This window comes from Centruroides sculpturatus, unplaced genomic scaffold (assembly GCF_000671375.1).
Source record: "Centruroides sculpturatus isolate CEXI.00-Female unplaced genomic scaffold, Cexi_2.0 scaffold293, whole genome shotgun sequence".
In the NCBI taxonomy this organism is placed as follows: Eukaryota; Metazoa; Arthropoda; class Arachnida; order Scorpiones; family Buthidae; genus Centruroides; species Centruroides sculpturatus.
In genome coordinates, this window is record NW_019384893.1 from 108667 (window position 1) to 126486 (window position 17820).

At 27.1% G+C, this 17820-nt stretch overlaps 1 protein-coding gene across 1 annotated transcript in view; it reads right to left on the reverse strand.

The window, feature by feature from the left end:
* Positions 1–17820, reverse strand: part of LOC111631329 (C-Maf-inducing protein-like) — a 79799-nt gene that overhangs the window by 42215 nt on the left and 19764 nt on the right. The window contains exons 3-4 of the mRNA XM_023375552.1: positions 11064–11114; positions 10914–10982 (exon numbers count right to left, since the gene is read on the reverse strand). Coding sequence (XP_023231320.1) covers positions 10914–10982; positions 11064–11114 — 120 coding nt within the window. The remainder of the gene's footprint in view (positions 1–10913; positions 10983–11063; positions 11115–17820) is intronic.

The window sequence follows — 17820 nt, forward strand, 5'->3', positions numbered from 1 at the left end:
ATGGTGTAGTTGTTGTCTGTATGCTGTCATGTTTGTTTCGAGTTTTGTGATGGTGTAGTAAGTACGGATGATAAACTCGTTCATTTCTGTTGTCCATTTCATCCGTTGGCGTGGTTTTCCAGCCTTTGTGGTCTGTGGATGCATTGCCACAGAAACACCAAGGCTAGGTTGATTCCTCACATCTGTTGAGGGCATTGAAGTAGCCATGCTTGGGCCGGCGCTGCTTTTGCCACTGGTAACCAAGGGAGACTGGAGCCTATTTTTCGAACGTGAGCCTCTGCCTTATTATTATTATTATATTTAAATAATACTTTCTTATTTGATTTCTTCTTTTTTCAATAGAAGATTTGCTAGGATTTTTTATCAACTGATTTAATAATTAATTTGTAACAAATAAATTTAACTGAAAAGTTTCATAGTATTATAGGCAAGTTTAAGACTAGATAAAAATTAAAATTATTTTTTCAGAAGAAAATTTAGTTGTACATTCTAATTCTTTCATATAATGTAAGCATTGATAAAGGACAATAATATTTTATATACCTTATTAAAATAAAAAATTTCAGGGATTTATTTAGATATAATGATTCAATAAGAAACTATTGAAATAAAAAAAAAATTCATCTTATTTATTATCAACCATACAGACTATTTTTCAGTTTATTTCTATAATATTGACAAATATTTTGTTTTCTTAATAAATAATTTAACTGAATTTTAAACGAAAACCAATATAGCTTTGATAAAATTGATCACAATCATAATTTCAAATAACAATTTTTATTCTGTAGTTTAAAAACTGTAAATCTAATTATAATTTTCAAAAACCATTATAGTTTTGATTTCATTGAGTACTTTACATCAGAAATCTAATTAGTTCAAAAAGATATTCTGATAAAAACTAGGCTACAATTTGTTATACTTCATTTTATGTTTCATTAATATTGAATGCCTGGTACTTAATTCTTTCACGTGTAAATAATTTTCAGACAGACTATAATAATACAAAATAAACTATTATTCCAGAAGTATATTTTTATATACAATATAAAACAATATAATACAACTTTATATATACAGTATATAATCTGTAATTGTATTATATGTTAATTATTCTTGCACAAAAATATTGCAGAAATTTCCCTAGAAATGTTATTTATTGACCTAATTTCACTTCCCTACAGATTATAAATTATTAGATTTGTAAAATATAAATGTCAAAACTTAAAAAATTGCATAACAGCAAAATTAACAGTGAATCCATTCCTTAGAAATAAAATGACTATATGAAAAATAATTACAACATTCTTAAAATGATTTAGGATATAAAAGATATATTTATTTTTGTCAAAGTTGAATCCATATTGTCTTCCTTTTTTAGAACATATAATTTATATATTACATTTGTGAAATACATGATTTATATATTATAGTAGTAATTATTTATTTTGAATCAGTAATTTATAATTATCAGGTAACCAAAAAAGTTCTGTCGTTTTTTGTTGAAAGAAAACAAACATAAAAATGTATAGGAAATAACACAATTTATTAATCAAAATAACCACCCTCACATTCAATAACCTTTTCCCAACAGGAAACAAGTTTATAAATTCCATTTTTATAAAAGTCACGATTTTTAGAGTTGAAAAACTTCTCTAACTCCGTTTCCATAGCCTCTCTATTTTTGAACTGTCAATTTCGCAAATGATTATCTAGGCTTAAAAATAGGTGATAGTCAGAAGGGCTAATGTCAGGGGAATAAGGAGGGTGCAAAAGAGGTTCCCATCTAAGGATCTAAATTGTGTCAGAGGTCATACGCGCGACATGAGGCCTATAGCATTATTGTGTAGGAAAGGAATGCTTTTATGGTTCACTAAAGCTAGCTGTTTATTCAAAAGTGATTGGTGAACTCAATGCAGTTGGTCGCTGTAGACATTAGCAGTAATAGTCTGGCCAGATGGTATAAGTTCATAGTGAACAATTCCATTTGCAGTCCACCATACGCACAATACGCATAACAATTAAGTTAATTATTAAAAATACTCAAATAAGAGATTACATATATTCGAGTTTTATAAAAATGAAACAGCAAAACCTATCGAATGTATGGAAAGAAACTCAAATTTCACAGGACCTTACTAAAAGATCTAGATTAAGACGTAAACAATTAATTCCTTTTTTAAGCGAGTTAAGGAAAGCAGGTAAATATCCAAAACTCCGAGGTGATACTATACTGTTGGGCAATTATTTTTTGACGTATAGCTATGTGTTGGAGGGGCTGGTATTCTTGGATTCTTTTACCCCGTTTTCTACTTTTGAGAACACTCCGCAATGACATATGATCAATTTAATCACTCCTATTCATGACTCACATTTTGTGGAGACTCAATTATTAAGTCCCTTGCCTTCTGCTTATAATAATAATGAAAGTTTACCCGATATTACGTCCAATCAGAAAGACTCCCATTTTGTAATAATTTATTGGAACTCCCAAGGTCTTAAGCGATGTCAAACAGAATAAAATGGGTCATGCCTTTTTAAAATTAAAGACTCTAGTTCAACTATATATTCTTAATGACAGAATTGAAAAGGACTATCCTTCTGAATTTACTTGCATATTCACTTCGGAAAGTTCTATAATTGATCTGTTTATATGTTCAGAATTTCTAGTAGATTTATGTTCGGAAATTCAAGTACTAAACTATGCTGTGATCAATCAATTCAAATAGATTTTCCCAAATGGGCTAGTTTTTTTTTTTTTTAACAGATGTACAGTAATTATAGTCTCTCCTATGACTGATATAAAAATTTCTTTTAATGAAAATTTAGATATTCCAATATCTTTTGAAGAACTGGATTTATCAATTCGTAAATTAAAAATGAAAACAGCTCCTGGAATGGATTACCACTAAATTTATTAAACTCCTTCTGCCAGCGGATAGGCAAGTTTTTCTTGATCCTTATAACTATTTTTATAAAATATTTATTATATCTTCACTGAGTGTCCAAAGATTGAAGAAGCGTAATGTAAATTTAAATTAAAAGAGATTTTTGATTTAATTTAAGAAGAAAATTTCAGAACCAATCTAGAAAAAATTCCGTTATGTAAGATGTATGATATTCATAACTTTTTTGTTCATATTTTATAGATTATGAAATATGATATTGTAGATTGAACGATTAATATGTTATGTTTATCAAATTTATGTAACAAGATATTTAAAAAATGTTTAAATAAGTATAAATTGTATTTTTGTAATTTTCTAAAGTCAACCCCCTGTAACAAGATTTTTCTTATTACAATAAAGTATTTGTAATAGTAAAAAAAAAAAAAATATAAGTACTCATCTTCAAGTCAATTTTTATAATATTAACAGATAACCTTTCCACTTCTCTTTATGTAACGTGAGTCAGCATTAAATCTTGATTAACATATTGCTGGAATTTTAGTGTCATCTGTTGTGTATTGCATGTAACATTCTTTAAACTTTGTAGTTTCACAAAAAACAACAGAACTTTTTTGGTTACCTAATAAATTAGTAACTGTTTAGATTTAAAAACATTATTAAAAAATTAAATCAGCACATTGGAAACAGAAGAAAGCAATGAAATCTACAAACACATACTGTAGATATTAGTTGCTCTATTAAGACTATGTCCAACTATCAATATATAAGTTATTGGGCTGCAACTTTCAAATTGCAAACCTATACATTTCCCCTGTCGTCCATTTGTCTGTTCCTCCTCCAATAATTTCAAAAATAGAGTTAGACAGATAAAATCAAGATCAAATATCGAAAGCTTAGTGGTCAGAGACCCTAATTAATTATGTATAAACTTCTGATTTGAACCAGAAGTCACATGATTTCCATTCAAAATTTTTATCTTACTATACAAAATGATAACTTTGGTATAGAATTGATCCTTACAATAAACTGAGATCAATAATATATCACTCAACCCTCCAAGGTGTGCAATATTCATGTGATCTCATATTTAAAAAATTGAAATAATTTCTATTTTTATTTAATCCAAACAAAGATTTTTAAATTAAAATATGACTAAAAATTGTAATCCAGTATTATGATGATGTCACTATAACTAATTATTTGTACATAATAAAATTATTTAACGAAAATTTAACTTTTTTTTTTATTTATATTTAAACTTTATTTATTTATAATAATCAACACATCTACCAAATTTTGATATTACATCATCATAAAAATTTTATCGTTCTAATTTTAAAAATAATTTATTAGTTGTTTAATAATGCTTATTAAAAGTTTATGTTTATTCAATAATGTCCTGCAACTAAAAATAATTTAAAATATTACAAATATATTGCAAATAATTACACAAGAATATTATGCTTTTGATCTTAAACAATCTTCAACAAAATATTTTTAAAAGTATTTATTATGAAATCAGTGCCTATTAAAACTAATTTATATTACTAACAAGTTAATTTTATTTTCACTAGGAAATTACATCACTATACATATAAAAGTTAAAATATGTAACATGTTAGGTTGTGACAATCACTTGCCATTTTCTTTGAGTATTATTCAATTATCTGACCCAAAGCCTTTTGTTTGTAAATTTCCAAATGTTCCATCACCAGTTAGGCCTGGAGGGCAATAAATCCAGTGGGAGAACAGGGGGTATGTAAGGAATAAAGGTTGATAGTAGAGCTCTCTTTCCTTCTTGGCGCATTTGGAGAAGCAGGCAAAGGCAATCAGCTACAACTGGATCTAATAACATTGGAAACATCGGAAGCCAGCAAATAGGATTGAAATCAACCCGACAGTTAGGAGAAGATGGAAAAAGTGCAATGAGCCTCTGAGGAACTCTACCTTGTATTACTGTATAGTTTAATTGTATACAGTAAACTAATCTTGTAAATAATACCACAAATCAGAAAAATAATTGTCATGAAAAACCAAACAAGTGATTGTAATGGGAACAAAGAGTCAGATTTTTATGTTAACTCAATTTTGTGTTGAGAAAATAAAACTTATAAAGTAAAGGGATCTATAACATTCAACATATCTGTACCAAATTTGACAGGAATATTCTTTGACACCATAAAAAAAAATACTGTGGAATCTCCACCTCCAACCACTTCTAAAGGCTCCAGAGCAATTTTTTGTGTTTTGCAGTATCGTTATTGTAAATATTCAGGTCACTAAATGTACATTTTTGTTACTAAGACCATTATTTTTATCACTTCTCCCAACCCAACCTCACCAATACCCACCCTCTCAATAGCCCAAGCAACACTGGTAACATACAGCTAGTTATATATAGAATCTATATATGCAGTTTGTTTTTGAAAACATACTTTTAATTAATAATTTAGAATACATTTTTAATGACAGGTCAAAAAACGTAATTAATATTTCTGAGTAAAATATTCATTATAACACCTATAAAACAAAAATAATGATAAAATACAGCACAGATTTTCAATTATTCAGAATACAAGAGAAAAATGAACTATTGATAATCCTAATTAGTAGAATTCCTAATTAAAGTGTGCTATATAAAACAAACAAGCTGTTAAAAGCATTGTAGTCAAATTCAATACTGTTCATATTGTAAATTGTGTAAACCAATTAAAACAATTTATTGTAAATTTATCTCTACCTGAAATTATTCACTGATGATTGGATTTAATATTTTTTAAACATATATTNATAAATCCAGTGGGAGAACAGGGGGTATGTAAGGAATAAAGGTTGATAGTAGAGCTCTCTTTCCTTCTTGGCGCATTTGGAGAAGCAGGCAAAGGCAATCAGCTACAACTGGATCTAATAACATTGGAAACATCGGAAGCCAGCAAATAGGATTGAAATCAACCCGACAGTTAGGAGAAGATGGAAAAAGTGCAATGAGCCTCTGAGGAACTCTACCTTGTATTACTGTATAGTTTAATTGTATACAGTAAACTAATCTTGTAAATAATACCACAAATCAGAAAAATAATTGTCATGAAAAACCAAACAAGTGATTGTAATGGGAACAAAGAGTCAGATTTTTATGTTAACTCAATTTTGTGTTGAGAAAATAAAACTTATAAAGTAAAGGGATCTATAACATTCAACATATCTGTACCAAATTTGACAGGAATATTCTTTGACACCATAAAAAAAAATACTGTGGAATCTCCACCTCCAACCACTTCTAAAGGCTCCAGAGCAATTTTTTGTGTTTTGCAGTATCGTTATTGTAAATATTCAGGTCACTAAATGTACATTTTTGTTACTAAGACCATTATTTTTATCACTTCTCCCAACCCAACCTCACCAATACCCACCCTCTCAATAGCCCAAGCAACACTGGTAACATACAGCTAGTTATATATAGAATCTATATATGCAGTTTGTTTTTGAAAACATACTTTTAATTAATAATTTAGAATACATTTTTAATGACAGGTCAAAAAACGTAATTAATATTTCTGAGTAAAATATTCATTATAACACCTATAAAACAAAAATAATGATAAAATACAGCACAGATTTTCAATTATTCAGAATACAAGAGAAAAATGAACTATTGATAATCCTAATTAGTAGAATTCCTAATTAAAGTGTGCTATATAAAACAAACAAGCTGTTAAAAGCATTGTAGTCAAATTCAATACTGTTCATATTGTAAATTGTGTAAACCAATTAAAACAATTTATTGTAAATTTATCTCTACCTGAAATTATTCACTGATGATTGGATTTAATATTTTTTAAACATATATTTATAATAGTTTGACTTAATATATTAAAAATTTATAATAATTTATTAATGATATCAGTATTTTTAATAAGATGTTACTTGCAGGAAACATTTCTACGCAGGTATAAAACAAAGAAAAACTGAATTGAAAGTTTTTATAGCAACTGTCATCTGATATTCCATATTGCTTTCATAATCATATTTTTTCAAAATGCTAGATAATCACCAATCTATTATAAATTCATATTTAAAAATTGAAATCTCAAGATTAAATAGGCACAAATCCTGGAATTTCAAGACTTAAAACACACATTGAAGTAATACATATATCTCTCTGAAATTTAAATTTATAAAACAGAAATATAAAATTGTGAAATAATTTATATAATCATATAATTCTATTAATTTAATAAAAGATATAATATTTTAATGACATAATTTATAACAACCTTACTTGAGTACGAATTTTTTAAAGTTTGTAATTTATAGTTAAGCAAACTTTCAAAGAATAAAACATCACTGTAAACAGCAAAATAATTGGTGAATGTTCTAGAATTTGATATTTCAGAATTCTTGAAGATGGTCTATAAAGGAAACTAAAAAGTTAAGTGTTTTAAATTATTCCATTGTTTATGGTGATGTTTTTTTCTTTGAAAACTAAATAATAACATAGATAGCATCTATTGCAATCAAACCTTTGATAAACAGATTTTAACCTAATTATAATTAAATTTAACATTAAAATTTTATTGAAATTAACCTTTAAATGTGACCTTAAACATTAATTATATAAAAATAAAACAGATTATATATTTTTTATTCATCATTTTTCAGGTATTGTTTTAAAAAAAATGCTAAAATTTTCTAAAAGAAAAATTTTAACTTCATTAGAAAGAATAGAACAGATTTTGTTTTTATATTTTTCTTACTTTTTTTACTTGTCTTTTTCTATTAAGATATTAAAGATGTTAGAGTTATGTTATCAGCAGAAATAATAAATGATATTAAAGATTCAAAAGCTATCCATTTAGATTAATTAGAGATGAATTTTTTTCTTGTAATTCTCCATTTTTTTTTATAAAAACTAAAGTCAATAACCTCATCATCACTTACCAAAACCAAAGCTCTATGTTAACAGTTTTCAATAAAAATACATGAAATTCTACTTATAAAATAACTGAACTGTGTAATACTGAATACTGAAATTGAGATAAATGAAAAAATAGTCACAAGGATGCAACTAACTTGGCACTGAACTTTTTCAATTGCAACTATACACTTCTACAGAAAAGTTTTAATGTAGTAATTGATAAACAGTATAACTAGTAGTAGCTTTATTTGTCTATAATTTGATTTTATAATTCTATTGGTACTAACAGAAATTCATAACTCCAGAAATATATGCAATTGCTTTTCCAAGCATTTAAGGATAAACAATGTACCAAAAACAAATCTTCAAATAATTATTGCTTTTTTGCTTTTGTCCCATCAATTCCAAACCTGTTTTGCTTATCATATCATATTTTTATCTCATATTATCTTAGAACAGCATGAAATTCCGGAAACAGAACCCATTCTTTGGGGGCACAACATAAAGGCTGGTAGATGGGATGAGGATAATAATCATTGATCCCAGAAGCTTTTATTAAAAGCCAACTAATTATTCATATACATGTATTTATATATAAAAATAGTAAATAATTATATATAAATATGCATCTTTGCTCAAAATTCAATTTTTCCCATCGATGTTTGAACAGTACTCCCCTTGTAAATCTACCTACAAAGAACAGTCAAATAAGGTTATATTAATCCGTTAAACAGCAAGAAAGATTATTATAATGGTATTACTAAAATGTTTTGATTTTCTTACTATTAATATACTGTAAATACATCATGAAATATTAATAAAAATTGATGTAATTATTTTTTTTAAAACTAATACAGTTAAAATCTCATTTTTACATCTTTCTTTCATTTTCTTATTTTTTTCATTTTAAATTAATTTTTACAAATTTTCTATTCAATATTTTTGTAGTAATTATTTGGCTAGGTTTTTTTAAGTTAAGAACAGTTGAATAGAATTTCTGCCAACACTTGTCAAACGCTAAAAATAGTGAACTGTCACAAAAGAATTTAACAAACACATTTTCTTTTTCTATTCAACAGAACAATTAAAATTTTAATTTTCTGAGAAATAAATTTAATTTCTTAAAAGTTTTTGTTTTCCATGCTTGTCAAAATAAATACAATTCTTTATTTCTGTACTGAGTAGCCTATTCACCAATTATTTGAATATGTTAAATACTCTTATCAAAATTCATATTTATAGATCAAATAAGTGTACTATAGAATTGAAATCAAAATCTGTTCATATTGTTATAAACCTAATATTATACAGTGTAAAATATAAAAACTTTAAACAATTAAAAATAACACATCCTTAGAAACACACAAATAAGCATGTCCAACTGTTGTAGTCAACAATATACTTATTCAGATCTTGACTATATGTTTGTCTCATCTATTTTTTGAAGTAAATATCTACAAGCTTAACTGGTCATTAAGGCCTTAGGTTGGATATGATAATTTATTTATCAATCTCATAGGAAAAGCAACAGTCCTATTCAGTGCTGGCCTGAGGCAAGTTTTAGGATGGAGTGAGATCTTATTATGGCGCCCCCCCTTGGTTGCCCCTAATTTATACCCTTTAATTTTCTTTACCACTGAGGCGCCCCCTAGGACTTAGTGCCTGGAGCGGCTGCTCCGTTCGCCCTATGGTAGGGCCTGCTCTGGTCCTATTATATCCTTTACACAAGTTTTTTTTATTGGTCAAGTATCTTTAATTCATTAAATGCTTTTAAGATTATTTAGATTTCATCTCAGAATTTCAAAATGTCAGTTAATGGAATCACTGGATTCTAGTTTTAATTTTTAACTAGCTTCCAATGGTTTGAAGATTAACTGAAATTTTAAGATTCTCAGGGTAAGGACTAAAAACTCTGAAAGTACTTTATGAACTGAAGATTTTTTAACATTATTTGATCTAAAGATTCCTGAGTTTAGAAAAAGGTGTATATTTTTTATTTTGTAATAGTACTGTTCTGAACTGTATAAGAACTTCTTTCATATTAAACTTAAAATTATTATTTTGTTTATAATTAATTTTAAATAATCTATCTTTTATGAGAAACTAATATATTATATTTTAATGAAAGATGAATATGTTTATCATTAAAATTTTATTTTACTCTCATTATCAACTATAAAATATTTCAAATTTAAAAAAATATGGAAAAATAATAGTTTAACTTTAAGTATAATATTAATAAAGGAAAAGAAATAGTTTATCATCATAAGATTTTTTAATTATTTTTATTTTAAATAAGTTTTATTTCTAAATCAATTAATACTCTAAACTACTCAGGGATTAATTAAGAAAATCAAATATTTTTACTGGAAAATGAATTATTCATGTTATTTATTTATTTTGAACATTTAATTTTAAAATTTCTTTTGTTATAATATTATACTATCTAAATATCAGGAAAAGCTTTGAGAGAAAAAGAATGAAATTCTAAAAATAAAAGTCCATTATATAAATGAATGATTTATGATAAAAATGGGAGGGAAATTTATCTAAATGTTTATATTAGTTTATTCAAAATAAAAAAAAGAAGAAAGAAAAAACAAATAACTTTATGGATTTGGTTTAATTCAAAATAAATGACTACTTTACTCAATAAAAATTGTATGGTTTAGTACTTGATTGCTTCTTGTTCTCTTTTGTTCTGTGGGAATAAGTACAAAATTGCTATGTAGAACTTATCACACAGAACACTACAGAGATAGTGTTCCTCTGTGATAAGGTATCAATTTTATGCTTACTCCCAAATAAAATTGCATGGAATAATCAATGCAATATTTCCATCTATTTACAAGATAAAATGACTAAATAATTTTATGAAAACTTTCTTTATAGTAAATTTTATAGCTTTACATATAATACATTTTAACAAATATCTTAATAATAAAGAAAAATTAGAAAATTAAAATTAACTTTACAATTTAGAAGCTATTCATCCATTTTCAAAATAGTTTACAAAATTAAAATAATTTTAAATCATTATTTATATTATTAACTACATTAAAAGAATGACAATCAAATTGGAAACTTACTTTCAATTCTCTTAATAATACTTCTGGTCGTTTAGAATTTAATAATTTTTGTGATTTGAAGATTGTTTTCTGAATAAAAAAAATAAAATAAAATGTTTATTGTATTTTAAAGATTTATAGTTCAAAAACTAAAACAAAAATTTGTTTTACCTTCCATATTAGAGATTGTAACCATTGGTCCCTAGAATATGCATTGCTAACCTGAAAAATAAATAATATAATTACATAAACTTAATTTCTCAATGACGATATATTTTAATTTATGTAACTGAGAAAAATCCAATTAATATAATGTAATAAAAATAAAAATAGTGCTTTAATAGACTCTAAAATTTTAAAAGTACAGTATACCGCACTTTTTTTCCTGGTCTTATTTTAAATTACTAATTGCCATTGAATTTCTTTTTTTTCAAGGAAATACGGTATTTTCTTCCTACTATTGTCCTTGAAATTACCATTGCAGGTGAAATTCGTCAAGATAATTGATCTGTCCACCTGTTTTGCTTATTATTTATATTTCCTTTTCATATTAAATGTTATTTATTTATTTGTTTTAAGTACTGTCTCCTTTACAAGTTTCTGTGAATTATAAATTTCGCGCCTTTATGTGAATTGATGGTATTGGGTCAATTCACATAAAGGTGTGAATTTTCGAATTTATCACTTAATAAGGAAAAAAATTTCTTTATTTTCCAACTGAATGTTATAAAAATTTTTATACAGTAGTAACTTTATTTTGCTTTTTATAAAATTTTTACTCTGTTATTTTATGTTTTAATGCTCTGTTATATGTTCAATACTTATTTTTTTTTAATTTTCTGTATTTATAATTTTTATTGAAAAATATAAATTACACGAATTTTTAATAAGCGATTTATTATGAAATATAGTACTGTATAATAAAATCGCAACTGATATTTTGTTTTTATACAGATAGTATTTGTTTTTAAATGTCGTTGTTAAAGAAACAATAATGCTAAATGGACGTTCCTGGTATATATGTTTACATAACGAATAAAATTCAGTATTAAAAAACTAAGCTTATTTTATATCAGAAACATTTGCTAATGGAGATACAGATTCCATAGCATGTATAATCTGTTTAATATAAGCCCAGAATTTTTAGTACTCGGTTATATCACACTTTTCTTTTTCTCATGACAAGCGCGATATAACGAGTGGCTACTGTACCTGTACACCAGAAAAATATTTGGAGCAATTTTTCTATATACTGAAGGTTTTGGTTTATTAACATAATCATTTTATATTCTAAAATGATAGTGAACATGCATAAATACATATATTTTGGTAAAAATAATAATGAAATTAGTTAATAGATTCTATTTATTAAGAAATTGTATGTCATTAACTAAATTAAAAAATAAATTTTTTATCTTTGCTCTTTTCATCATATCATTTTTTGCAATGTATTTATTCATAAAATATATATTTTATTCTAAACACATTGTCACANCGCCATAATAGGATCTCGCTCCATTCTAAAAGTTGCCTCGGGCCGGCACTGTCTCAATTACAGGGAGAATGAACGTGCAAAGCAGGGCTGTCTGATTTTTGTAAACATGTGATAGCATGTTTATTACACGTTAACAGGTGAGAAGTGTTTAAATATTTTAAGCAGTATACACCATGTTCCAATATAAAAACATAGTTTTATCATAATAGTTAAAATTAGTGCCAATCTGAAGGCTACCCTACTGAGTCATTCTGCACTTATACAACATAGGCCAGTCAAAAGTTTGTAGCACACATTACATTCTCTCTCTGTCTGTGTGTGTCATATCTGTAGTCTTTTGAAAGTGCTAGTTTATGGTGTACAAGTAGGGTTGCTATGTTGTTACCAGTCAAAATCTAACATTTATTAAACAGATAAAGCAATAATAAGTAAATAATGATACATGAGACGTACACGCACACACACAGAACATAATGTGTGCTACAAACTTTTGACTGGCCTATGTTGTATAAGTGCAGAGTGACTCAGCAGGGCAGCCTTCAGATTGGCACTAATTTTAACTATTATGATAAATAAAACTATGTTTTTATATTGGAACATGGTGTATACTGCTTAAAATATTTAAACACTTCTCACCTGTTAATGTGTAATAAACATGCTATCACATGTTTACAAAAATCAGACAGCCCTGCTTTGCACGTGCACTCTCTCTGTAATTGAGATGTATTAAAATGGCAATATCTGAGATTGCAACACTAAAGCAACAACATGAACTTCAGTGTTGTTGTTAGAGTTTAATCCAGAAAATATGATGTGTCCAGCATCCAAAACGGCTTCACCTTCTACAAAATAACATTTTCTGTTGCCAATATAGTTTAGAATTTGACATAAATTCAGTGATTTTTTTTCTCTATTTGGTCCTCGCAGTAGTCGTCATTGACGAAAACTGAATTGGTTCAAGCACTGAACAAACACGTGGTCGGTTCCTTACCTGTTTCAGCAGCCATCTTGGTTCAGAAACAGCTCCCTCTGTTGGATCTGGTGCTTGCCAATAGCACCTCAAAAGTTCTCATATCCCACATTCAACTTTATGTTAAAACGCTCAGTATTAGGATCCATAGCCTCAAGTTCCAACATAGCCGCATTAATTTTGGAGAACACACCAGCTAACCCATGTACCATGAATTTCGTTTTTACTTCTTCAGTTCTTTCATCTTCTTACAAATACTGCATCACTTCTAACTATTAAATCTTCATTTGTTAGCTCTTCATCGGCATAATCCACTAATTCAGAAATGTCTTCCACTTCAACATCTAAATTAAGCGCACTGACAAGGCCCGCAATTTTTAAAATTACACCAAACTGACTAAAAAATCCATAGCAAGCCTATACTACACTCAGTGAGCATGTCACCAATTGCCACTGATCGACACTCAAGCTGAGAAAGGGGATTTCCCAAATTGCAGGTTGAAACTCAATTGGTCGTAAGTGCGAGTGGTCGTTAAGCAGATAGGTCGTAAAGTGAGGAGTACCTGTATTTGTATCTCCTTTATTATTCTACTAAATTATACATTAAACTACAAACATCTAGATTTTTTGCAATCCTAAAATACACTGTTTCATTATAGTCCTCTTTAGTAATGTTATATTGGCCAAACAAAACATTTGCCTAACTTACACAAAACACTAACATGTCTGAAATGTGTACACATGTAGGTATGGTTATCTTCTGTATAACAGTTACTGCACTTTTTGCAACCTATCTACGCTATATGAAACAAAAGACTACTACAAAACTTATAGTTAGGTTCCAAAAGTTAGAAAAAGTATTTTATTCTTTTTCATAAAAAAAATACTTGAAGCAATTAATAACTAACAATCGCAATCAAAAGTGTTGCATATTAATATTAATTTTTCTTCACTGCTAAACACCATTAAATGAGGATGTTTTCTTTTTGGCAAAATATCATTAGAGTTTTATTGTTGACCTTAAATCAAGATATTACTAATAATTGAGATTTTCTCTTTTTCATAAAATCTGATATTTCCATTTGCATGTGTTTGCTATCTTTAAAAATTTAATCATTTTAGTAACTTTGAATTTAATATATAAAATAAAGTACAGAGACAGTCTTTTAGAGCACTGTCACCAACAGTAACAATATTTGGTTTATAAGAAAAAACTTAAATAGGAATTTAGGATAAGAAAGAAGAAAAATTGTATAATCAGTTCTCATTAAAAGAAAACTGAGTGAAAGGCACAAAACATTGAAAATTTCAGTATTCCAAAATCTATAGGCAAATATGAGACCACATGCATGCTTGTTTGAGTATCAAACTTAATTACAGTATTTCCATTCTTAAGCTATACTATTACACCAATATTTAATTACATTAACTTTTCATAAATAATCTTAAGAACAGAAGAATTGTGCTATAAGTGATTCCTTCCTCATATGTTAAATTATCATCAGCACTTAATTTTTTTCTTACATGTTTCTTTTCAAAATTCATCATCCTTATAAATTCGTGTTTGTGCTTGGTGTAACAATAAAAATTTCTTTAATTTTCCCACAAATATTACCTGGAAGTTTGTAATTCTTTGGCAAATTCTTATATTACTTGTTCCTTTTTAGAATAATGTATGTAGATTTTAACAACAACAACAACCTATTAGATCAAGCTTTCCTGTCCTAATATTGTTTAATAAGCATAATAATAAGTCTGTAGACTAAAGTAACACATTCAATAATGAGGAAAAATGAATTAACTTAGAGAAACAGCTTTATTTTCCAGTATGCATTTTAAGTCTCCTCCCCTACTTTTCCAATTATCCCTAGATTACAAGTACAAAAGTTTCAACTTATGTTTGTACTCCCACATATAACCAAAACAACTCAATTATCCTATCTGTCTTAAAATAAAGGAAGTTTGTATTGACCAAGTACAATCTTTCATTGTTTCAATTACAATTAGATATAACTAAATATAATTAGAACGCTATAACTAGATACATAGAAACAAATATAGAACTTAAAATAAAATTTTTGCTTAGGTCAATTCTCCCCATTGGATATTTTAAGTTATAATGGCAATTTGATAAGATCATATTTCAGAAAGAAAATAAATCAAAGCACAATATATATGATAAGCTCTTTATTTAACTTAACCCCTTCAGAAATTTTACAAATACCAATGATTAAAATGAAATTATACCAACTGTTTAGTCTCTAATTTTAATATTCTAAAAGTTTTAAATTATTAAAAAGATGCAGATCTGTTTACATAACAAATTAAACTAGAAAGCTTGAAAAATTTTAATAAAAATTAACCTATGATTTTAGTTTAAAATGCACATTTTAAACATGCCAACACAATTTCAAAATTACCTAATTTAAATAAATTCCTAACATTAAATATTTCAAAATGATATCCTCACCAACAATCTCTATTCACTTTTCCAAGACAGTATGCTGCTCCATCTGAAATTTTAATAATTAAAATTAAAATCAATCTTTCTTCAAAGTAATATTACAATACAGTAGAGCATCGTTTATCTGAATCGATTGGGGACTGGGGTTGTTCGGATAACCGATTATGTACGAAAAAAAAATATTAGCCTATCCCACGTTGAAATTTTTCTCCATTGCATGTTGCTTCACGTTGAATTTTCGTCAATGTTAAGCCTAATGTAAACTTTTTAAAATAATAATCGTGGCTATTGTATTGTTAAAAATTATTTCTTTATTTTTTACAAACTAAATAAATAAATATATTGAAAAATATAAAAACAAAAAAATTATACTTTAGAAGTTAATCTAGTATCAAAAACGTTTGATTCAGCATGACACAGTCCTCAGAAAAACACCACATAAAAGTGTCAGTGCTGCCAGCTAAAAAATACACATCAACAAAAAAATATTGAAGTAGCCCAAGATATAGCCAAAGACTGCAGCACCACAGCACTAGCAAAAATTTAAATTTGCTGACTGGAATTCTTTTGGTTAACTGACGTTTCAGATAAACGACGCTCTACTGTATTAAGTTCTTTATTAATTGAAAGTTCTAATTGTTTGGATTCATATGTCTAATGTATGTTACAATGTTATATCAATGAAACCTTAAAATTAAGTAAACAAATAAGTAATTTGTATACATTAAGTATTTCCATTCATTATGAATAAAAATTTAATTGTTATTCAAACAGTAATTTTTTTGTCAATAATTATTACATTTTATAAAAATCTAGTACAATATAGAACCAAATATCTGACAAGCTTGGGAACTGAAGTGGTCCTGATTTCTGGACAGACTAAAAATGTTCAAAATTAACCTATTTTTTTAATACACTAAAATTTTTAGAAAGGCTACTGATAAATGATTCTATGATTGTTAAATTACTTTCATTTAAAAACATTTGTTCATCTATTTCATCAATGCAGCTCAGGCCAATTCACAATCTGATTTGAAATTAAATTTCAATCATAAAATCTAGAATGAAGTTTTGATGAAATTAATAATTGATAAATTCCACCAAACAGATATTAATTGTGAATATTACAAATAGATAATAGCTGATAAAATCATATTAAAAAAAAAGTTGAAGTAATTCTTCAATTTCCAATAATCAGCTAGCACACAATTTAATTGGTCCTAGAAAAATCTTTATATTTTAAAATATAATTAATTTAAAACAATTATTACAAGTACACATAAATATATTGTATTGGGTTGTTCGGAAAGTAAGTTCGTTATTTTTTTACCACTAGACGGATTAGTGGTATTTTTTCCCGCCATTTTCGTTCTAAACCGTATTATCATTATATATTTTGACAGCTAGCATTTTATGGCTTATTTGTAAAAAATTTTGTTTGATTTCGTGCAATTGTTTATTTTTTGTGTCCCATCAAATATGGAAGATCGAAAGCTGCATCTTCGGCATATTTTGCTTTTTTATTACCAAAAAAATAAAAATTCCGTTCAAGCAAGAAAAAAATCGTGTGACATGTATGGTGGAGATGTGTTGACAGAACGACAGTGCCAAAACTGGTTTACAAAATTTCGTTCTCGCAATTTCAGTATTGAAGATGCATCACGTTATGGATGGCTAATTGAAGCCAATGAAAACAAAATAAAAGTACCGATTGTAGCAAACTGCGGAATAAGAACACGTGAAATCACTAAGAGATTAAATTTGTCAAATTGAACTATTTATGAGTACTTGAAACAAATTGGTTTCGTTTCAAAGCTCGATATATGAATTCCACGAGTTCTTAAAGAGAAATGCTCTATTTGGTGGGATATTAAGGAATTTTTTTTTTTGGAGCTTTTACCAGACAATTTAACAATTGATTCGAAAGTGTACTGCATTCGAGTAAACAAATTGCATAATATCATCAAACAGAAAAAGCCAGCCAGAATTGATAAAAAAA